Source organism: Malaya genurostris, unplaced genomic scaffold, assembly GCF_030247185.1.
Source record: "Malaya genurostris strain Urasoe2022 unplaced genomic scaffold, Malgen_1.1 HiC_scaffold_22, whole genome shotgun sequence".
NCBI lineage: Eukaryota > Metazoa > Arthropoda > Insecta > Diptera > Culicidae > Malaya > Malaya genurostris.
In genome coordinates, this window is record NW_026682652.1 from 77,449 (window position 1) to 103,032 (window position 25,584).

Here is a 25,584-nt window from a genome sequence, read left to right on the forward strand (position 1 = left end):
TTTCATGATGACAAGACTTGCCTAACTTTTAAGTTCAATTTAGTTACAAATTTCAATATAAATGGATTTCAGTGTTCTTCATTAAATATCTGCACAAAAAATATATATATTTTAAAAAGTGATTTGTACGTTGATTCCTAAACGTTTATCTCGTCATTGCAATCAAATACTAATAGATAGCTCAAATACTAATAGATAGTTTAATTTTCTCCTTAATACTTTTGATGAAATCTATATAAATCTGTATTAAATTTAAGAAATCTGTAAGAAATCTGTACTCTGTATTAAATCTGTATGCGCATGTAAAAATCTGTATAATACAGATAAATCTGTATAAATGGCATCTCTGGTTAGGAGTGACGGTAAAAAACCTAATAGCGGAATGAAACCAGTGCTACTAGATTTGCACAATGGTTATTTCAGTAGTATTTAACACGTTATTTTTGGTAGTATTCAGGGCCGAAACAATTTTTTTGAAATATAAATATCAATAATATAATTGAACTAATGTTTCGGATACAAAAAAAAAATACTTGTTGATGATAATTTGAAGAAGATAAACATTTTTTTTTGTAACATTATGAGAAAACTTGGCAACTTAGCGAAACCAAATTAGATGAAAACATAGCGCAATCAAGTGAAATAAGTGAAAAACTTTTATCTCATAATTTTGAAGACATTTATTGCTTGTCGGGTAATTTTTGAAGTTTTTAATCGATAATGAACCAAGTGGCAAGTGCGCATTACTAATTATGAAGTCATCCTGCATTCAAAGAAGGAATTATTAGGTGAAATAGTGATCATGTTTTGAGATGAATCGATTAGTAGATATTCAGAAACACGAACTGTAAATTTTGAGACGAAAATGTGACCAAAATGGAAAAGAGATTTTATTTAAAATGAAATCACTGAAGGATTTAAACCCATTTTTTTCAATGGGAAAGTGTGGCAATAGCTTAAATGAACATTTTGAAACATTTTACAGTTTGGTTCAGGTACGTTAAAAGATATGATTCATGTTCAAAGTTATGAGATGAAGGGATGAGATGGAAAAAGGAGCTCAGATGAAGCCCCCGATTTAAAACCGTATTACTAAAGACGTATTTTAGGATGACGATGAATAGAGGCCTGAGTGAATAAATGTAAAAGTATTGATGAAACCATACTTTTTCATATCGTAACAATATTTGTTAGTATAAAGGAATAAAGTCGCAAGAAGAAAATGTGAATATTGAAACTGTTCAAATCACCTATCAGAACAGAATAGACTTATGTCATCTCCATGCTCTTTCTGGAGTCCGGAGGAACAAACTCTGTTCCATTGTTTTTTTTATAAAAATAATATAAGTATCTAGTAAGTAAAAGTAAATTTCACAGAATAATTCGCTACATGGGAATATATTGCCTAGTAGCACTAGATAGTACAACCTTTTATGAAAATGTCCTCCATGCATTTTGTTATTGATTTTTCCTTTCTATAGAGATATCACCACAGACTAACAGACAGGACACTCAAATTGGACTCTTGAATCATTTTAATGGTCATTTTGAATATTCCTTTAGTTGAGACAGTACTCGCATGTGTCATGATTGCGCCACACTACCCTATCATAAACATCCAGTCTGTCATCTAGACTGTGTTTACTTTATTCATTTACCAACAGAGTTGCCATTCATACAGAATTATCTGTAATGTACTGATTTATATATGTCATTTCATTTTCATATCTTTATCTTCTCTAGTCACTTCCTGCCGAAAAATATCAATGAAAGTCAATCGATACTATGAATCAATGTGTGACGAATAAAAACTAAAGTAATTTTTAGTGAATTTAGTTTTTTTTTATTACTTATGGCGTCACTGCCAACATAAAACGGTGGTATTACCTATACTAAAGTACGCCGCCTCACTTAATATCACGGATTTTTGGAAAGCTTCGATTGGTGTTTCATATAGATTGCTTATGCCACAGAATAATAAAAACCTGTTGAAATATTGAAGCGATTGAAAAATAATAATATTCTAACAAGAAACATCCAATGAAGGGACGGAAAATTTATAAGAGTTGATAATTTATCACGAAGTTAAGAAGCGATCGGTTTCCAGTAAACAAAATACTGTTCGATTCAATAATCTTCGTCGTATGATTGTAACATATCAACACGAAATCGAAACTATTAATTTTATTGCACCAAATGTCTTCAGCGGGTGATCGATAGAAAAGAAAAGTCGTGTCTTTGAGATATCGGGATGATTTTGCATTATAAAGAATGTGATGATATCAGCTTCAGAAGTAGTCAGTCGGCCCGGCAGCTATCTCTAAGCTCGACACTGCCGGACGAATTTCGTGCATGTGGCAGCCCTAAAAATTATCGCCAAGAAATCTGTGCTAAGTCTTATGGGCAGGGCTGGAAAAATCACCAAAAATCAAAAATCACCAGTGATCGACGATCACTGCTGATCTTAAGATCACTGATCTTGAACTTTAAAAAATCACTACTGATTTGATCATTACTGATCCTAGCCTGAAGAAAAATCGTCGTCACATAATCGCACTCATCTGATCCTTATGTGATTTGATTTCGTGTAAGATCATGATTTTGGAATTAGGAAATCAGAGAAGATTTTAATTTAAAAAAATCACTACTGATGCGATCAGAAATGATTTGAGTAGAAAATCGTTTTTGATGAGGATCAGCAAAAATTGTACAAAGGGGTGAGCAAATGATACAATTGTATAAATTTTGCATAATGCAGGTGATATGCGTGCGAGTGTTCAAATCGGAGAAAATATTCTGTTTTGTCGCTTTTGGGAATCTAATGATGGGTGAAAGAGCGTGTCAATGGGGCTTCAAAATCAATAAATTTTGATGTTTCGAATGCGTGGAGGTGTTCAAATCGGAGAAAATATTCTGTTTTGTCGCTTTTGGGAATCTAATGATGGGTGAAAGAGCGTGTCAATGGGGTTTGAAAATCAATAAGTTTTGATGTTTCGAATGCGTGGAGGTGTTCAAATCGGAGAAAATATTCTGTTTTGTCGCTTTTGGGAATCTAATGATGGGTGAAAGAGCGTGTCAATGGGGTTTGAAAATCAATAAGTTTTGATGTTTCGAATGCGTGGAGGTGTTCAAATCGGAGAAAATTTTCTGTTTTGTCGCTTTTGGGAATCTAATGATGGGTGAAAGAGCGTGTCAATGGGGTTTGAAAATCAATAAGTTTTGATGTTTCGAATGCGTGGAGGTGTTCAAATCGGAGAAAATATTCTGTTTTGTCGCTTTTGGGAATCTAATGATGGGTGAAAGAGCGTGTCAATGGGGCTTCAAAATCAATAAATTTTGATGTTTCGAATGCGTGGAGGTGTTCAAATCGGAGAAAATATTCTGTTTTGTCGCTTTTGGGAATCTAATGATGGGTGAAAGAGCGTGTCAATGGGGTTTGAAAATCAATAAGTTTTGATGTTTCGAATGCGTGGAGGTGTTCAAATCGGAGAAAATATTCTGTTTTGTCGCTTTTGGGAATCTAATGATGGGTGAAAGAGCGTGTCAATGGGGTTTGAAAATCAATAAGTTTTGATGTTTCGAATGCGTGAAGGTGTTCAAATCGGAGAAAATATTCTGTTTTGTCGCTTTTGGGAATCTAATGATGGGTGAAAGAGCGTGTCAATGGGGTTTGAAAATCAATAAGTTTTGATGTTTCAAATGCGTGGAGGTGTTCAAATCGGAGAAAATTTTCTGTTTTGTCGCTTTTGGGAATCTAATGATGGGTGAAAGAGCGTGTCAATGGGGTTTGAAAATCAATAAATTTTGATGTTTCGAATGCGTGGAGGTGTTCAAATCGGAGAAAATATTCTGTTTTGTCGCTTTTGGGAATCTAATGATGGGTGAAAGAGCGTGTCAATGGGGTTTGAAAATCAATAAGTTTTGATGTTTCGAATGCGTGGAGGTGTTCAAATCGGAGAAAATATTCTGTTTTGTCGCTTTTGGGAATCTAATGATGGGTGAAAGAGCGTGTCAATGGGGTTTGAAAATCAATAAGTTTTGATGTTTCGAATGCGTGGAGGTGTTCAAATCGGAGAAAATATTCTGTTTTGTCGCTTTTGGGAATCTAATGATGGGTGAAAGAGCGTGTCAATGGGGTTTGAAAATCAATAAGTTTTGATGTTTCGAATGCGTGAAGGTGTTCAAATCGGAGAAAATATTCTGTTTTGTCGCTTTTGGGAATCTAATGATGGGTGAAAGAGCGTGTCAATGGGGTTTGAAAATCAATAAGTTTTGATGTTTCGAATGCGTGGAGGTGTTCAAATCGGAGAAAATTTTCTGTTTTGTCGCTTTTGGGAATCTAATGATGGGTGAAAGAGCGTGTCAATGGGGTTTGAAAATCAATAAGTTTTGATGTTTCGAATGCGTGGAGGTGTTCAAATCGGAGAAAATATTCTGTTTTGTCGCTTTTGGGAATCTAATGATGGGTGAAAGAGCGTGTCAATGGGGTTTGAAAATCAATAAGTTTTGATGTTTCGAATGCGTGGAGGTGTTCAAATCGGAGAAAATTTTCTGTTTTGTCGCTTTTGGGAATCTAATGATGGGTGAAAGAGCGTGTCAATGGGGTTTGAAAATCAATAAGTTTTGATGTTTCGAATGCGTGGAGGTGTTCAAATCGGAGAAAATATTCTGTTTTGTCGCTTTTGGGAATCTAATGATGGGTGAAAGAGCGTGTCAATGGGGCTTCAAAATCAATAAATTTTGATGTTTCGAATGCGTGGAGGTGTTCAAATCGGATAAAATATTCTGTTTTGTCGCTTTTGGGAATCTAATGATGGGTGAAAGAGCGTGTCAATGGGGTTTGAAAATCAATAAGTTTTGATGTTTCGAATGCGTGGAGGTGTTCAAATCGGAGAAAATATTCTGTTTTGTCGCTTTTGGGAATCTAATGATGGGTGAAAGAGCGTGTCAATGGGGTTTGAAAATCAATAAGTTTTGATGTTTCGAATGCGTGAAGGTGTTCAAATCGGAGAAAATATTCTGTTTTGTCGCTTTTGGGAATCTAATGATGGGTGAAAGAGCGTGTCAATGGGGTTTGAAAATCAATAAGTTTTGATGTTTCGAATGCGTGGAGGTGTTCAAATCGGAGAAAATTTTCTGTTTTGTCGCTTTTGGGAATCTAATGATGGGTGAAAGAGCGTGTCAATGGGGTTTGAAAATCAATAAATTTTGATGTTTCGAATGCGTGGAGGTGTTCAAATCGGAGAAAATATTCTGTTTTGTCGCTTTTGGGAATCTAATGATGGGTGAAAGAGCGTGTCAATGGGGTTTGAAAATCAATAAGTTTTGATGTTTCGAATGCGTGGAGGTGTTCAAATCGGAGAAAATATTCTGTTTTGTCGCTTTTGGGAATCTAATGATGGGTGAAAGAGCGTGTCAATGGGGTTTGAAAATCAATAAGTTTTGATGTTTCGAATGCGTGGAGGTGTTCAAATCGGAGAAAATATTCTGTTTTGTCGCTTTTGGGAATCTAATGATGGGTGAAAGAGCGTGTCAATGGGGTTTGAAAATCAATAAGTTTTGATGTTTCGAATGCGTGAAGGTGTTCAAATCGGAGAAAATATTCTGTTTTGTCGCTTTTGGGAATCTAATGATGGGTGAAAGAGCGTGTCAATGGGGTTTGAAAATCAATAAGTTTTGATGTTTCGAATGCGTGGAGGTGTTCAAATCGGAGAAAATTTTCTGTTTTGTCGCTTTTGGGAATCTAATGATGGGTGAAAGAGCGTGTCAATGGGGTTTGAAAATCAATAAGTTTTGATGTTTCGAATGCGTGGAGGTGTTCAAATCGGAGAAAATATTCTGTTTTGTTGCTTTTGGGAATCTGCTGATGGGTGAAAGAGCGTGTCAATGGGGCTTCAAAATCAATAAGTTTTGATGTTTCGAATGCGTGGAGGTGTTCAAATCGGAGAAAATATTCTGTTTTGTCGCTTTTGGGAATCTAATGATGGGTGAAAGAGCGTGTCAATGGGGTTTGAAAATCAATAAGTTTTGATGTTTCGAATGCGTGGAGGTGTTCAAATCGGAGAAAATATTCTGTTTTGTCGCTTTTGGGAATCTAATGATGGGTGAAAGAGCGTGTCAATGGGGTTTGAAAATCAATAAGTTTTGATGTTTCGAATGCGTGGAGGTGTTCAAATCGGAGAAAATTTTCTGTTTTGTCGCTTTTGGGAATCTAATGATGGGTGAAAGAGCGTGTCAATGGGGTTTGAAAATCAATAAGTTTTGATGTTTCGAATGCGTGGAGGTGTTCAAATCGGAGAAAATATTCTGTTTTGTCGCTTTTGGGAATCTAATGATGGGTGAAAGAGCGTGTCAATGGGGCTTCAAAATCAATAAATTTTGATGTTTCGAATGCGTGGAGGTGTTCAAATCGGAGAAAATATTCTGTTTTGTCGCTTTTGGGAATCTAATGATGGGTGAAAGAGCGTGTCAATGGGGTTTGAAAATCAATAAGTTTTGATGTTTCGAATGCGTGGAGGTGTTCAAATCGGAGAAAATATTCTGTTTTGTCGCTTTTGGGAATCTAATGTCTTTTGGGAATCTAATGATGGGTGAAAGAGCGTGTCAATGGGGTTTGAAAATCAATAAGTTTTGATGTTTCGAATGCGTGAAGGTGTTCAAATCGGAGAAAATATTCTGTTTTGTCGCTTTTGGGAATCTAATGATGGGTGAAAGAGCGTGTCAATGGGGTTTGAAAATCAATAAGTTTTGATGTTTCGAATGCGTGGAGGTGTTCAAATCGGAGAAAATTTTCTGTTTTGTCGCTTTTGGGAATCTAATGATGGGTGAAAGAGCGTGTCAATGGGGTTTGAAAATCAATAAGTTTTGATGTTTCGAATGCGTGGAGGTGTTCAAATCGGAGAAAATATTCTGTTTTGTCGCTTTTGGGAATCTAATGATGGGTGAAAGAGCGTGTCAATGGGGCTTCAAAATCAATAAATTTTGATGTTTCGAATGCGTGGAGGTGTTCAAATCGGAGAAAATATTCTGTTTTGTCGCTTTTGGGAATCTAATGATGGGTGAAAGAGCGTGTCAATGGGGTTTGAAAATCAATAAGTTTTGATGTTTCGAATGCGTGGAGGTGTTCAAATCGGAGAAAATATTCTGTTTTGTCGCTTTTGGGAATCTAATGATGGGTGAAAGAGCGTGTCAATGGGGTTTGAAAATCAATAAGTTTTGATGTTTCGAATGCGTGAAGGTGTTCAAATCGGAGAAAATATTCTGTTTTGTCGCTTTTGGGAATCTAATGATGGGTGAAAGAGCGTGTCAATGTGGTTTGAAAATCAATAAGTTTTGATGTTTCGAATGCGTGGAGGTGTTCAAATCGGAGAAAATTTTCTGTTTTGTCGCTTTTGGGAATCTAATGATGGGTGAAAGAGCGTGTCAATGGGGTTTGAAAATCAATAAGTTTTGATGTTTCGAATGCGTGGAGGTGTTCAAATCGGAGAAAATATTCTGTTTTGTCGCTTTTGGGAATCTAATGATGGGTGAAAGAGCGTGTCAATGGGGCTTCAAAATCAATAAATTTTGATGTTTCGAATGCGTGGAGGTGTTCAAATCGGAGAAAATATTCTGTTTTGTCGGTTTTGGAAATCTAATGATGGGTGAAAGAGCGTGTCAATGGGGTTTGAAAATCAATAAGTTTTGATGTTTCGAATGCGTGGAGGTGTTCAAATCGGAGAAAATATTCTGTTTTGTCGCTTTTGGGAATCTAATGATGGGTGAAAGAGCGTGTCAATGGGGTTTGAAAATCAATAAGTTTTGATGTCAAAATCAAATCAAAATCAATTCAAAATCAAATCAAAATCAAATCAAAATCAAATCAAAATCAAATCAAAATCAAATCAAAATCAAATCAAAATCAAATCAAAATCAAATCAAAATCAAATCAAAATCAAATCAAAATCAAATCAAAATCAAATCAAAATCAAATCAAAATCAAATCAAAATCAAATCAAAATCAAATCAAAATCAAATCAAAATCAAATCAAAATCATATCAAAATCAAATCAAAATCAAATCAAAATCAAATCAAAATCAAATCAAAATCAAATCAAAATCAAATCAAAATCAAATCAAAATCAAATCAAAATCAAATCAAAATCAAATCAAAATCAAATCAAAATCAAATCAAAATCAAATCAAAATCAAATCAAAATCAAATCAAAATCAAATCAAAATCAAATCAAAATCAAATCAAAATCAAATCAAAATCAAATCAAAATCAAATCAAAATCAAATCAAAATCAAATCAAAATCAAATCAAAATCAAATCAAAATCAAATCAAAATCAAATCAAAATCAAATCAAAATCAAATCAAAATCAAATCAAAATCAAATCAAAATCAAATCAAAATCAAATCAAAATCAAATCAAAATCAAATCAAAATCAAATCAAAATCAAATCAAAATCAAATCAAAATCAAATCAAAATCAAATCAAAATCAAATCAAAATCAAATCAAAATCAAATCAAAATCAAATCAAAATCAAATCAAAATCAAATCAAAATCAAATCAAAATCAAATCAAAATCAAATCAAAATCAAATCAAAATCAAATCAAAATCAAATCAAAATCAAATCAAAATCAAATCAAAATCAAATCAAAATCAAATCAAAATCAAATCAAAATCAAATCAAAATCAAATCAAAATCAAATCAAAATCAAATCAAAATCAAATCAAAATCAAATCAAAATCAAATCAAAATCAAATCAAAATCAAATCAAAATCAAATCAAAATCAAATCAAAATCAAATCAAAATCAAATCAAAATCAAATCAAAATCAAATCAAAATCAAATCAAAATCAAATCAAAATCAAATCAAAATCAAATCAAAATCAAATCAAAATCAAATCAAAATCAAATCAAAATCAAATCAAAATCAAATCAAAATCAAATCAAAATCAAATCAAAATCAAATCAAAATCAAATCAAAATCAAATCAAAATCAAATCAAAATCAAATCAAAATCAAATCAAAATCAAATCAAAATCAAATCAAAATCAAATCAAAATCAAATCAAAATCAAATCAAAATCAAATCAAAATCAAATCAAAATCAAATCAAAATCAAATCAAAATCAAATCAAAATCAAATCAAAATCAAATCAAAATCAAATCAAAATCAAATCAAAATCAAATCAAAATCAAATCAAAATCAAATCAAAATCAAATCAAAATCAAATCAAAATCAAATCAAAATCAAATCAAAATCAAATCAAAATCAAATCAAAATCAAATCAAAATCAAATCAAAATCAAATCAAAATCAAATCAAAATCAAATCAAAATCAAATCAAAATCAAATCAAAATCAAATCAAAATCAAATCAAAATCAAATCAAAATCAAATCAAAATCAAATCAAAATCAAATCAAAATCAAATCAAAATCAAATCAAAATCAAATCAAAATCAAATCAAAATCAAATCAAAATCAAATCAAAATCAAATCAAAATCAAATCAAAATCAAATCAAAATCAAATCAAAATCAAATCAAAATCAAATCAAAATCAAATCAAAATCAAATCAAAATCAAATCAAAATCAAATCAAAATCAAATCAAAATCAAATCAAAATCAAATCAAAATCAAATCAAAATCAAATCAAAATCAAATCAAAATCAAATCAAAATCAAATCAAAATCAAATCAAAATCAAATCAAAATCAAATCAAAATCAAATCAAAATCAAATCAAAATCAAATCAAAATCAAATCAAAATCAAATCAAAATCAAATCAAAATCAAATCAAAATCAAATCAAAATCAAATCAAAATCAAATCAAAATCAAATCAAAATCAAATCAAAATCAAATCAAAATCAAATCAAAATCAAATCAAAATCAAAATCAAATCAAAATCAAATCAAAATCAAATCAAAATCAAATCAAAATCAAATCAAAATCAAATCAAAATCAAATCAAAATCAAATCAAAATCAAATCAAAATCAAATCAAAATCAAATCAAAATCAAATCAAAATCAAATCAAAATCAAATCAAAATCAAATCAAAATCAAATCAAAATCAAATCAAAATCAAATCAAAATCAAATCAAAATCAAATCAAAATCAAATCAAAATCAAATCAAAATCAAATCAAAATCAAATCAAAATCAAATCAAAATCAAATCAAAATCAAATCAAAATCAAATCAAAATCAAATCAAAATCAAATCAAAATCAAATCAAAATCAAATCAAAATCAAATCAAAATCAAATCAAAATCAAATCAAAATCAAATCAAAATCAAATCAAAATCAAATCAAAATCAAATCAAAATCAAATCAAAATCAAATCAAAATCAAATCAAAATCAAATCAAAATCAAATCAAAATCAAATCAAAATCAAATCAAAATCAAATCAAAATCAAATCAAAATCAAATCAAAATCAAATCAAAATCAAATCAAAATCAAATCAAAATCAAATCAAAATCAAATCAAAATCAAATCAAAATCAAATCAAAATCAAATCAAAATCAAATCAAAATCAAATCAAAATCAAATCAAAATCAAATCAAAATCAAATCAAAATCAAATCAAAATCAAATCAAAATCAAATCAAAATCAAATCAAAATCAAATCAAAATCAAATCAAAATCAAATCAAAATCAAATCAAAATCAAATCAAAATCAAATCAAAATCAAATCAAAATCAAATCAAAATCAAATCAAAATCAAATCAAAATCAAATCAAAATCAAATCAAAATCAAATCAAAATCAAATCAAAATCAAATCAAAATCAAATCAAAATCAAATCAAAATCAAATCAAAATCAAATCAAAATCAAATCAAAATCAAATCAAAATCAAATCAAAATCAAATCAAAATCAAATCAAAATCAAATCAAAATCAAATCAAAATCAAATCAAAATCAAATCAAAATCAAATCAAAATCAAATCAAAATCAAATCAAAATCAAATCAAAATCAAATCAAAATCAAATCAAAATCAAATCAAAATCAAATCAAAATCAAATCAAAATCAAATCAAAATCAAATCAAAATCAAATCAAAATCAAATCAAAATCAAATCAAAATCAAATCAAAATCAAATCAAAATCAAATCAAAATCAAATCAAAATCAAATCAAAATCAAATCAAAATCAAATCAAAATCAAATCAAAATCAAATCAAAATCAAATCAAAATCAAATCAAAATCAAATCAAAATCAAATCAAAATCAAATCAAAATCAAATCAAAATCAAATCAAAATCAAATCAAAATCAAATCAAAATCAAATCAAAATCAAATCAAAATCAAATCAAAATCAAATCAAAATCAAATCAAAATCAAATCAAAATCAAATCAAAATCAAATCAAAATCAAATCAAAATCAAATCAAAATCAAATCAAAATCAAATCAAAATCAAATCAAAATCAAATCAAAATCAAATCAAAATCAAATCAAAATCAAATCAAAATCAAATCAAAATCAAATCAAAATCAAATCAAAATCAAATCAAAATCAAATCAAAATCAAATCAAAATCAAATCAAAATCAAATCAAAATCAAATCAAAATCAAATCAAAATCAAATCAAAATCAAATCAAAATCAAATCAAAATCAAATCAAAATCAAATCAAAATCAAATCAAAATCAAATCAAAATCAAATCAAAATCAAATCAAAATCAAATCAAAATCAAATCAAAATCAAATCAAAATCAAATCAAAATCAAATCAAAATCAAATCAAAATCAAATCAAAATCAAATCAAAATCAAATCAAAATCAAATCAAAATCAAATCAAAATCAAATCAAAATCAAATCAAAATCAAATCAAAATCAAATCAAAATCAAATCAAAATCAAATCAAAATCAAATCAAAATCAAATCAAAATCAAATCAAAATCAAATCAAAATCAAATCAAAATCAAATCAAAATCAAATCAAAATCAAATCAAAATCAAATCAAAATCAAATCAAAATCAAACAAATTTATATATGTGATAGAAAAAAATTATGAAACTGAATAGAGATTTCTACTTTATGAAATGTAATAACATGAATTGTAATGCAGTTATAAAATTTTAATTTAGAACTCTAATTTGTATCTTTTGTATGTATTTTGCTAAAGCCGGTATTAAAGCAGTCCCTAGAGCGACTATAATGCCAATTAGTGATATTATGCTGTCCAGATTGGAAACCTGGGGAGTGTTGCAATGGTCGTATTAGTGACGGCGCAAAAAAGGTGCGAAAACTTCAAAACTGCCGCAAAAAATATTTCAATTTGTAAGTGTTTTTAGTTGATGGCAAAATAAAGTCACTATAATCCATTTTTCGGTCATAGTTGTCGAAAATCTTCTAAATGAAACTTATATTGTTTTCTTAAATATGTCCATAAAAAAGTCATCATTACAATACTAGGTATATACCCTTGCAGCAAATAGAAATTCTTAAAAAGTCAGGCTTATGTTAACTTAGGAGCGTAAACAGTTTTTGTTGCTTTGGTTGAAAATATGTAACATCAAACAATAGCATACTAAGTATTGCCATAACATAATTTATGTGACTATTGATAACAAAATCGTTTGCCATCGAATAAGATGGAATATAGGCTAAATGGCTTGAACGATACATCAAATGTATAAGTATATGTATGAACATGTATTTACTATTGTTGGAACCAAAAAAATGCTTTATTTTCAACACACGTTCTAACACCAACAGTGGATAAACAATAATTTTTATTCTGAGCATAACCTTGCAAGCATTACACTATAAATGCATTCAAAATTCGATTACATTACCATAAACATGGTCGTTATTGTAGAATTTAGAATCATAATGAATATGAATTAATTCTACACGGCTTATTTTTGAACATTACAAACATATGGTAATTTTATAAATCGAAAGTGCGAGAAAAAAATTGAATATCGCTTGACAAGTTTAAAATGCCTTTTGTTCTAAATATTTTCATACTGATCTTAAATCGTTTAGAATATTAGAAGGCAAAACATGATCAAAATCAGACTGTCGTTTATTGTGAGGGTTTCTAATGGAAAATGAAGACGATCTGATTTACAGTCGCATTTATACAAGTTTATCATACATTCTTTAAACAGTTTGTATCTCATTCCACATATAGTGCCATTAGAATTAATATCGATTCACAGAATGTCATTTATATCATCTATTGTTTTTTTTTTAAATTAAGACGTTTATCACCCAACTAATAATGCTGAATTATTTGCGTGTGAAATGATCAACTATCCATTTGAACATCCTCCCGCATTCAATGCGTTGGAACTAACTCGTTGTAATATGAGCATGTAACATTAAATCTTTCACACATTTCAGACCATGTAACATTAAACCTTTCACACATTTCAGACCATGTAACATTAAATCTTTCACACATCCCAGACCATGTAAAATATTCAAAAGTAAATCTTTCCCACACTTCAGACCACACGCACTTGACAAATTTCCATAAAACACGTACTCGACAAATTTCCACTCGACACCAAGTCATGAAACCCAGAAACCCACTTGAAATATAAACTTCACCTACATAAGACAATTAAATTGTCAGCACTTACTTCAGCCCAACGAAAAATATCGCATTCATACGACAAGTATAAACACGGAAACTTAAGCATCAAATATCAACTAAAAACAATTCAGTTATGTCATTTCCCCGCTTCTCCACTTTCCACACCTCTACACCTCTCTCAAACAGTGCCATATGGCATGACCTAGAATAACAGTAACCCAGGAAAACACAAAGACTCGAACCGACACTCACGAGAGTTAAACCTGACTACTCTCAACCTCCCCTCTCTGTATCACACTCACACACTTGTCTAGAAACATTACTCACTCTCTCCTACTCAAATACAATACAATGACCGAGACATGTCATTGGTTAAATCGGATTTACGCTGCGCGTTCTAACTCCTCCCCCCGGATTTCTAGCAATCCATACTGTAAAATTTAGTTTAGCTAAGTTAGGAGAGGATAGGATATAAAAAGGTGATTTTAAATAAAGTACAACAAGATTTCGTTTTAAACTTCAAACTGAATGTGTTATTACAAGTCCCATTGACACACTTATTCACCCATCATTCTTGAAAGAAACATATATGAAAAAATTCATCGATTTGAACAGTCTCTCGCGTAAACAAAATTAAAACTTTTTCATTTGATTCAATTCGTTTCGTTTAGATTTAAGATTTTTTTTATTAACTATTACCCAAGTAAAAATGTAGACAAAAGGTTTGCCTTGTGACCTAATATAAAAATATATAATATGAAGGAAACATAAAACAACTTTTGATATCGTTTGATTCGATTTGATTTTTGATTGATAATCCTATTGACAGGCTCTGTCACCCATCATTAGATTCCCAAAAGCGACAAAACAGAAAATTTTCACCGATTTGAACACCTTCACGCATTCGAAACATCAAAACTTATTGATTTTGAAGCCCCATTGACACGCTCTTGCACCCATCATTAGATTCCCAAAAGCGACAAAACAGAAAATTTTCACCGATTTGAACACCTCCACGCATTCGAAACATCAAAACTTATTGATTTTGAAGCCCCATTGACACGCTCTTTCACCCATCATTAGATTCCCAAAAGCGACAAAACAGAAAATTTTCACCGATTTGAACACCTTCACGCATTCGAAACATCAAAACTTATTGATTTTCAAACCCCATTGACACGCTCTTTCACCCATCATTAGATTCCCAAAAGCGACAAAACAAAAAATTTTCACCGATTTGAACACCTCCACGCATTCGAAACATCAAAACTTATTGATTTTCAAACCCCATTGACACGCTCTTTCACCCATCATTAGATTCCCAAAAGCGACAAAACAGAAAATTTTCACCGATTTGAACACCTCCACGCATTCGAAACATCAAAACTTATTGATTTTGAAGCCCCATTGACACGCTCTTTCACCCATCATTAGATTCCCAAAAGCGACAAAACAGAATATTTTCTCCGATTTGAACACCTCCACGCATTCGAAACATCAAAACTTATTGATTTTCAAACCCCATTGACACGCTCTTTCACCCATCATTAGATTCCCAAAAGCGACAAAACAGAAAATTTTCACCGATTTGAACACCTCCACGCATTCGAAACATCAAAACTTATTGATTTTCAAACCCCATTGACACGCTCTTTCACCCATCATTAGATTCCCAAAAGCGACAAAACAGAATATTTTCTCCGATTTGAACACCTCCACGCATTCGAAACATCAAAACTTATTGATTTTGAAGCCCCATTGACACGCTCTTTCACCCATCATTAGATTCCCAAAAGCGACAAAACAGAATATTTTCTCCGATTTGAACACCTCCACGCATTCGAAACATCAAAACTTATTGATTTTGAAGCCCCATTGACACGCTCTTTTACCCATCATTAGATTCCCAAAAGCGACAAAACAGAAAATTTTCACCGATTTGAACACCTTCACGCATTCGAAACATCAAAACTTATTGATTTTCAAACCCCATTGACACGCTCTTTCACCCATCATTAGATTCCCAAAAGCGACAAAACAGAAAATTTTCACCGATTTGAACACCTCCACGCATTCGAAACATCAAAACTTATTGATTTTCAAACCCCATTGACACGCTCTTTCACCCATCATTAGATTCCCAAAAGCGACAAAACAGAAAATTTTCACCGATTTGAACACCTCCACGCATTCGAAACATCAAAACTTATTGATTTTGAAGCCCCATTGACACGCTCTTTCACCCATCATTAGATTCCCAAAAGCGACAAAACAGAAAATTTTCTCCGATTTGAACACCTCCACGCATTCGAAACATCAAAACTTATTGATTTTGAAGCCCCATTGACACGCTCTTTCACCCATCATTAGATTCCCAAAAGCGACAAAACAGAATATTTTCTCCGATTTGAACACCTCCACGCATTCGAAACATCAAAACTTATTGATTTTGAAGCCCCATTGACACGCTCTTTCACCCATCATTAGATTCCCAAAAGCGACAAAACAGAAAATTTTCACCGATTTGAACACCTTCACGCATTCGAAACATCAAAACTTATTGATTTTCAAACCCCATTGACACGCTCTTTCACCCATCATTAGATTCCCAAAAGCGACAAAACAAAAAATTTTCACCGATTTGAACACCTCCACGCATTCGAAACATCAAAACTTATTGATTTTCAAACCCCATTGACACGCTCTTTCACCCATCATTAGATTCCCAAAAGCGACAAAACAGAAAATTTTCACCGATTTGAACACCTCCACGCATTTGAAACATCAAAACTTATTGATTTTGAAGCCCCATTGACACGCTCTTTCACCCATCATTAGATTCCCAAAAGCGACAAAACAGAATATTTTCTCCGATTTGAACACCTCCACGCATTCGAAACATCAAAACTTATTGATTTTCAAACCCCATTGACACGCTCTTTCACCCATCATTAGATTCCCAAAAGCGACAAAACAGAAAATTTTCACCGATTTGAACACCTCCACGCATTCGAAACATCAAAACTTATTGATTTTCAAACCCCATTGACACGCTCTTTCACCCATCATTAGATTCCCAAAAGCGACAAAACAGAATATTTTCTCCGATTTGAACACCTCCACGCATTCGAAACATCAAAACTTATTGATTTTGAAGCCCCATTGACACGCTCTTTCACCCATCATTAGATTCCCAAAAGCGACAAAACAGAATATTTTCTCCGATTTGAACACCTCCACGCATTCGAAACATCAAAACTTATTGATTTTGAAGCCCCATTGACACGCTCTTTTACCCATCATTAGATTCCCAAAAGCGACAAAACAGAAAATTTTCACCGATTTGAACACCTTCACGCATTCGAAACATCAAAACTTATTGATTTTCAAACCCCATTGACACGCTCTTTCACCCATCATTAGATTCCCAAAAGCGACAAAACAGAAAATTTTCACCGATTTGAACACCTCCACGCATTCGAAACATCAAAACTTATTGATTTTCAAACCCCATTGACACGCTCTTTCACCCATCATTAGATTCCCAAAAGCGACAAAACAGAAAATTTTCACCGATTTGAACACCTCCACGCATTCGAAACATCAAAACTTATTGATTTTGAAGCCCCATTGACACGCTCTTTCACCCATCATTAGATTCCCAAAAGCGACAAAACAGAATATTTTCTCCGATTTGAACACCTCCACGCATTCGAAACATCAAAACTTATTGATTTTCAAACCCCATTGACACGCTCTTTCACCCATCATTAGATTCCCAAAAGCGACAAAACAGAAAATTTTCTCCGATTTGAACACCTCCACGCATTCGAAACATCAAAACTTATTGATTTTGAAGCCCCATTGACACGCTCTTTCACCCATCATTAGATTCCCAAAAGCGACAAAACAGAATATTTTCTCCGATTTGAACACCTCCACGCATTCGAAACATCAAAACTTATTGATTTTGAAGCCCCATTGACACGCTCTTTCACCCATCATTAGATTCCCAAAAGCGACAAAACAGAAAATTTTCACCGATTTGAACACCTTCACGCATTCGAAACATCAAAACTTATTGATTTTCAAACCCCATTGACACGCTCTTTCACCCATCATTAGATTCCCAAAAGCGACAAAACAGAATATTTTCTCCGATTTGAACACCTCCACGCATTCGAAACATCAAAACTTATTGATTTTCAAACCCCATTGACACGCTCTTTCACCCATCATTAGATTCCCAAAAGCGACAAAACAGAATATTTTCTCCGATTTGAACACCTCCACGCATTCGAAACATCAAAACTTATTGATTTTCAAACCCCATTGACACGCTCTTTCACCCATCATTAGATTCCCAAAAGCGACAAAACAGAAAATTTTCACCGATTTGAACACCTCCACGCATTCGAAACATCAAAACTTATTGATTTTCAAACCCCATTGACACGCTCTTTCATCCATCATTAGATTCCCAAAAGCGACAAAACAGAAAATTTTCACCGATTTGAACACCTCCACGCATTCGAAACATCAAAACTTATTGATTTTGAAGCCCCATTGACACGCTCTTTCACCCATCATTAGATTCCCAAAAGCGACAAAACAGAATATTTTCTCCGATTTGAACACCTCCACGCATTCGGAACATCAAAACTTATTGATTTTGAAGCCCCATTGACACGCTCTTTCACCCATAATTAGATTCCCAAAAGCGACAAAACAGAAAATTTTCACCGATTTGAACACCTTCACGCATTCGAAACATCAAAACTTATTGATTTTCAAACCCCATTGACACGCTCTTTCACCCATCATTAGATTCCCAAAAGCGACAAAACAGAAAATTTTCACCGATTTGAACACCTCCACGCATTCGAAACATCAAAACTTATTGATTTTCAAACCCCATTGACACGCTCTTTCACCCATCATTAGATTCCCAAAAGCGACAAAACAGAAAATTTTCACCGATTTGAACACCTTCACGCATTCGAAACATCAAAACTTATTGATTTTCAAACCCCATTGACACGCTCTTTCACCCATCATTAGATTCCCAAAAGCGACAAAACAGAATATTTTCTCCGATTTGAACACCTCCACGCATTCGAAACATCAAAACTTATTGATTTTCAAACCCCATTGACACGCTCTTTCACCCATCATTAGATTCCCAAAAGCGACAAAACAGAAAATTTTCACCGATTTGAACACCTCCACGCATTCGAAACATCAAAACTTATTGATTTTCAAACCCCATTGACACGCTCTTTCACCCATCATTAGATTCCCAAAAGCGACAAAACAGAAAATTTTCACCGATTTGAACACCTCCACGCATTCGAAACATCAAAACTTATTGATTTTGAAGCCCCATTGACACGCTCTTTCACCCATCATTAGATTCCCAAAAGCGACAAAACAGAATATTTTCTCCGATTTGAACACCTCCACGCATTCGAAACATCAAAACTTATTGATTTTGAAGCCCCATTGACACGCTCTTTCACCCATCATTAGATTCCCAAAAGCGACAAAACAGAAAATTTTCACCGATTTGAACACCTTCACGCATTCGAAACATCAAAACTTATTGATTTTCAAACCCCATTGACACGCTCTTTCACCCATCATTAGATTCCCAAAAGCGACAAAACAGAAAATTTTCACCGATTTGAACACCTCCACGCATTCGAAACATCAAAACTTATTGATTTTGAAGCCCCATTGACACGCTCTTTCACCCATCATTAGATTCCCAAAAGCGACAAAACAGAATATTTTCTCCGATTTGAACACCTCCACGCATTCGAAACATCAAAACTTATTGATTTTGAAGCCCCATTGACACGCTCTTTCACCCATCATTAGATTCCCAAAAGCGACAAAACAGAAAATTTTCACCGATTTGAACACCTTCACGCATTCGAAACATCAAAACTTATTGATTTTCAAACCCCATTGACACGCTCTTTCACCCATCATTAGATTCCCAAAAGCGACAAAACAGAAAATTTTCACCGATTTGAACACCTCCACGCATTCGAAACATCAAAACTTATTGATTTTGAAGCCCCATTGACACGCTCTTGCACCCATCATTAGATTCCCAAAAGCGACAAAACAGAATATTTTCTCCGATTTGAACACCTCCACGCATTCGAAACATCAAAATTTATTGATTTTGAAGCCCCATTGACACGCTCTTTCACCCATCATTAGATTCCCAAAAGCGACAAAACAGAAAATTTTCACCGATTTGAACACCTTCACGCATTCGAAACATCAAAACTTATTGATTTTGATTGACACGCCCTATTACGTACCGTTAATCTTTTGTTGGATGCATAATTTTCTATTGTCATCAATTTTCGCACCCCTCACCAGATGAAACACAACATCAACGATTTAAAAAGTAAATCAATTTGCATTCATGTCTGATCACGATCACGTTTGATTTTTGTCACAATGCTCAAAACAGATCAAATCATCCAATGATTGATTTTACAAAAATCTAGATCAGCTGTGTTTCAAAATCAGCAGTGATTTTGTGTAACGGAAGATCATTGCCGATCGTCCTAGATGTGATTTGGAGATGACTGATTAACTGATCGTAAAAAGATCAGATCAGTAGTGATCTTTAAAGGAAAGATCACAAGTGATTCATGATCAGTAGTGATCGTGATTTGATGATTTTTTGATCGTGATTTTGCCAGCCCTGCTTATGGGCAACGTTCACAAGAAGCTTCACCAGCAAGCATACAGTCGCTAGATAGCAAATATCGAAAATATTAATCTGTTGTGCTAGTCTAGTATTGAAAGTATATTTAACGAAAATTAAATATTCATTGATATTTCGTACTATTTCCATTATCTGGGACAATCTTTGCGGTGGAGTGCTTGCAGATATTGGAAAGCAAAAACCAGTTTCTTTTCTACATTAAACATATCTTCAACTTTTAGCATTTAGGCTGTTGTTTGTCTGATGAACATCAATGGCAAAAAAAAATCTCAAAACGACGCAGAAAATCTCTAATGGAAGTATTATCCAAGAATCAGCATAATTTTTCTAGTTATTTTGAAAAATAATAGAAAATTTGGTTTTCCCCATAATCTTATTTCTAGATACGATCGTCTAATCTTATTGGCTTCCCATACCGAAACATGTCTAAAGCTCCTCCCAGTTGGGAATTGTGACTTTCATTCGTCGTCGTCGTCGTCCCCAAAATACTTACCGAACAGCAGCAGCAGAAAATCGGACACGGCCAGATTGAACAGATAGTAGTTGGTGGCCGTGTGCATGGAACGATTCCTCGCAATCACTATGCAGATGGCCAGATTACCGAGGATGCCGGCCACAAAGATGAAGCAGTAGAAAATGGTGATGGGCAGGATTATGCAAATCGAATCCGCCGTAGTTCCGAAATTTTCGTTAACCAGTGCACCATCGCCATCATCGCCCTGCACGGTGGTTTGATTTGTGTTCACGAACGGTTGCTGGGGTAGCAGCAGGTCGAATCCGGTCACGAAACCACCGGTACTATTGCCGGTTAGGGTTGCGGTTGGTGAACTGACGGCAACCAGTTCCAGATATATCAGGGACCGATTGAACATGGTGCCAGTCGTCGGCAGTTGCAGTTCCATCATGACACAACCGGGTTCGGGTTCAGGCTCAGTATTATGTTTCCGGACAGCACTCGAACGACCCTTATCTAGTCATTCGATTCAGGTCGAGATGTTTCCTGCAAAAAAAAAGGGTAAGCAAATGAAAAATGTTTAGATACGGTGTCACTTTTTTGTCTCCTCCATAAATCAATTTGCCCTCATTTTGGGACTTGACTTCGGATTGATTGGAATCGAATTGGGGTACGATGCGATGGGGGGAGGCGATAGAATTCCAAATGAAAGAGTTCTTGTGAATGACTTCTGTTAGAGGGAATTTATTTTTGACACGTCCAAATTGTGTAAAGAATTTTATCGGGCGCCTTTTGATTTTCAATGAAATGAACCGGTCCTAAATATAGACTTCGTTATTAGATTGACTCTACCTTAAATCAAAAGTTTTTTTAAGGTGTTTCGGAAAGTTGTCTTCTTTTCTTGGTCGCAAATCTATTCGAGCAGAAGGATGAAGAGAGACATCGGTTTTTTTTATTAGTTTTCATTTGTTCCGAGACAAGCTTCACCAACGTTTGTTATTTCAGCAATTTCAGAATTATTTTACAATTCTGGTTATATTTTTTTGGGTATTTTTCTTTGCAGTTTTGCAATATTCACTAATTTCGATATTCTCGCTGATTTTTTATATTTGCTATATTTTACTTCTTGAGAATTTGTTTTTTGCCTTTCTCATATAGAAAGGTTATGCAACCACTTGAAAAGCCGACTAGTAAAGTGTCATATGCCATTCGACTTAGTTCATCGAGCTGAGCAATGTCTGTGTGTGTCAAATAATCTCACTAGGTTTTCTCCGAGATGGCTCAACCGATTTTGACAAACTTAGTTTCAAATGAAAGGTCTAATGGTCCCATACGGAATTCCTGAATTTCATCCGGATCCGACTTCCGGTTCCGGAGTTATTGGGTAAAGTGTGTTCAATATTGTACACCGTCACTTAAACCGGCGAAACAAAACACGTAACTGGCCTAAAAACTACACAAATCGATAGCAATTTTCAGTAGACAACTAAACAAACCGATTCCGGTTATTCTGGTTCACGGTATCCGGTTCCGGAAGCACCGGAAATAGTGGTCATATATACCAAAATGGATCTCACTCACTTTTCTCAGTGATAGTTTGACCGATTTCCACAAACTTAGATTCAAATTAAAGGTCTCACGGTCCTATATGAAATTCCTGAATTTCATCCCTATTTGGCTCCCTATTTCATCTCATGTGTAAGGACGTTGTCTTAAAACACCGATTTAGGTACTAAAATCACAACGATTTTTTCATATTTCTGTTTAATTCGCCTTGCTCCACATTGGGAATTGATTCATATTCGTTGGAAATTAAAATAGTATTTAAAAAATCAACTAAAAACATTTGTGATATGTTCCCTACTGTGCTCCTAATTTTATCTCAAAGGTTTTAGATTCATCCTATCGTTGGTCCTTTATTCATCCTATAAATTAGCGGTACTGTTTACAAATAAGTTTAAACAAAATCGAGGAACACATCTCAAACAATCATCTTTACAATTCACAACTAGTCACTTTTATTTAAAAAAAACTGTAAAACGAATCGTTAACAAATGTTTTGAAACTCTATTTAGGCGATATGGACCGTGAACGTTCCCATCCGTTTGTCAACAGACAAATAAACAAAAAATTATGCTTACAAACAGTACCGCTGAATTGTCAAAAGGTGTTCATCCGATTGAGGTTAGCAGTGACGGTAAAAAACCTAGTGACGGTAAAAAAACCTAATTGCACTAGTATACTCTCAGGTTCAAAATGTCAGAATTTTCCTTAAAATGGGCCTAATGTCAACTATGAGACAACACGCGATATTTCGAGAAAAAGTTTGGAATCATTTCGTATTAAAATTTTTCTTTGGATCGTTTTCGTTACCTTTCGTTTTAAATGAAAAAAAAATTACTGTGCAGTTAATTTGGAGAACTTAAAAAAAAACAAAAAAAGAATTGTTACTATTTAGGTATTATCCCTTCTAAAAACAAAATTCAGAATGAGAGATGCCATTTATACAGATTTATCTGTATTGTATAGATTTTTGCGTTCGCATACTGATTTAAATCAGATTACAGATTTTATACAGATTTTCTAAATTTGATACAGATTTGTAAAGGTTCATAAAAAGTGAGAAGTAAAAGTTAGACTTATCTCTCTGAGTATCTGTTAGTATTTGATTGCAGTGCTTCTTCAAAAGTTTATAAATCAACGGACAAATCACATGTTAAAATGAATATCTTTTGTGCAAATATTTCATGATGAACACTGATAAACATTTATAATAAAATTTAAACCAATTTGAACTGATTCATTTTATTAGTGAAAACAGATTGAGTAGATACATATTTTTTATGAAAACATCTGGCATCTCTGTTCAGAGTCTATGAAACACACACACACTTAACGGTGTAATGGTGACGTATAGCGGAAAGAAACCAGTGCTGCTAGATTTTCCACAATGGTTATTTCATTAGTAATCAACACGCTTTTTCTGGTAATATTCGAAACCGAAACAGTTTTATTGAGATATACTTAAACTAATGTCACGGATACCAAAAAATACTTGTTGATGATAATTTAAAGAAGGGAAACAATTTTTTTTTGTAACATTATGACAAAACTTGGCAACTTTGCGAAACCAAATGAGATGAAAACAAAGCGCAATCAAGTGAACTAAGTGAAAAATTTTGATCTCATATTCTTAAAGACTTTTATTGCTTTTCGGGTAATTTTTGAAGTTTTTAATCATTAATTAAACAAGTGGCAAGTGAACATTACTTATTATGAAGTCATCCAGCATTCAACAGTAGTGTAATTGTGCGAAATAGTGAACATGTTTTGAGACGAATCGATTAGTAGATATTCAGAAACATGACGAACTGTAAATCTTGAGACGAAAATGTGTCCTAAATTGAAAAGTGAGTTTGTTTTGAATGAAAAAAAAAAAACGATCACCAAAGAATTTAAAACCATTTCTTCCAATGAGAAAGTGTGACAATAGCTTGAATAATCATTTTCAAATATTCTACAGTTTGGTTCAGGTACGTTGTAAGATATGATTAATGGTCAAAGTAATGAGGTGAAGGGATGAGATGGAAATAGGAGCTCAGATGAAATAGGGAGCCGTTACCCTATGATAATCTCTAGCTAGACTATGGTTGTTTTGAACTAATTTTCCCTTCAATATAAATAATGTTCTCGGTTTAAATTTGAATAAAAATTTTGGTCATGTTAAATGCAAAAAAAAAATTATTCCGTTTATCTTTATTGTGGAAATAATCTAACTATTTATTACTTGTCAACCAAAGTTGAGTTGATGTTATCGGCAATGTCTATATTGATTTAATACTGCTATTTGGTTCAATTTATCTAGGATATTATTCGGGCAATATACAAATTTGGGCCTGTCTTAAGAGTAGAATCTGCTTCTTCTATTTCTATTGATAAAGAATAATATTGTTGAAAATTGTATAACATTACGTAATACATTGTTTCAGAAAAAAAATTTGATGCAGAGATCTTGATCGGACTGATGAAACAACAAATCCTTGGATACTAATTAAGATACCAGGACATGATTGTGGAATGTGAATAATACAGTCGTCTCGACAAAAGGGGTAAATGCTTCAGTCAAAAGCTTTGTTTTTGAGAATTAAAAAATGAATGTTAATTTTAATAAAAGTGAAATAGCTTTAAGTTAAATTCCAACTAGAATGTTGGTAAATTTAAAGCGCTACAATTATGACTTTCAACTGGAGTTCATTAATTTGAAACTGATTTTTCAAATTGAATTTAATGTGAAACTGTTATTCTAAAAATTGGTAGGAACGTACAAGTAAAATATTTGTTATTTTTATCAAAGTGTTGATTGAAACAAACTAATCAATGGAGAAAAAATAATTATCATGTTTTGTAGTTTCAAGCAGCATTATTTGCTATATCAACCCAGATATTATTTTGTCACTATTTCAATGAAAAAATTCGTTGTGTGAAACCCGAGTTTAGTTATTTTTAAAAACAATTTTCTCTGCGTGAATGTGTTTAAGGACATTCTCAATGCTAATGGCGAATACACTGTTGACTAATTGATTGCGCCGAAGCTTTTTCAGTATGAGTAAATAATTCGTTAATTTAGAAGCAAATTTGTTTATTTTCTATTGAGTTTTGTCATTTACCATATTTTTCGTCGCTTCTGGCTTGTGTATGCGATCGGAATTGTACTACTTTAAGATATTATTTTTTTTGGTTCCGAATATTTGTTCCTAATATGTAGCTGTGGGATTCTTCGGGAAAAAATTAACATAGCAATAAAGGAGCGTCTTTCAGTACAAAAATAGGCATCCGTTGCTAT

General features: G+C 32.8%; 1 protein-coding gene across 1 annotated transcript in view; it reads right to left on the reverse strand.

The window, feature by feature from the left end:
- Window positions 1–21,276, reverse strand: part of LOC131439954 (pyrokinin-1 receptor-like) — an 84,151-nt gene extending 62,875 nt beyond the window's left edge. Inside the window, exon 1 of the mRNA XM_058611075.1 lies at window positions 20,781–21,276. Coding sequence (XP_058467058.1) covers window positions 20,781–21,192 — 412 coding nt within the window. The 5' untranslated portion in view covers window positions 21,193–21,276. The remainder of the gene's footprint in view (window positions 1–20,780) is intronic.
- Window positions 21,277–25,584: the final 4,308 nt, after the last annotated feature.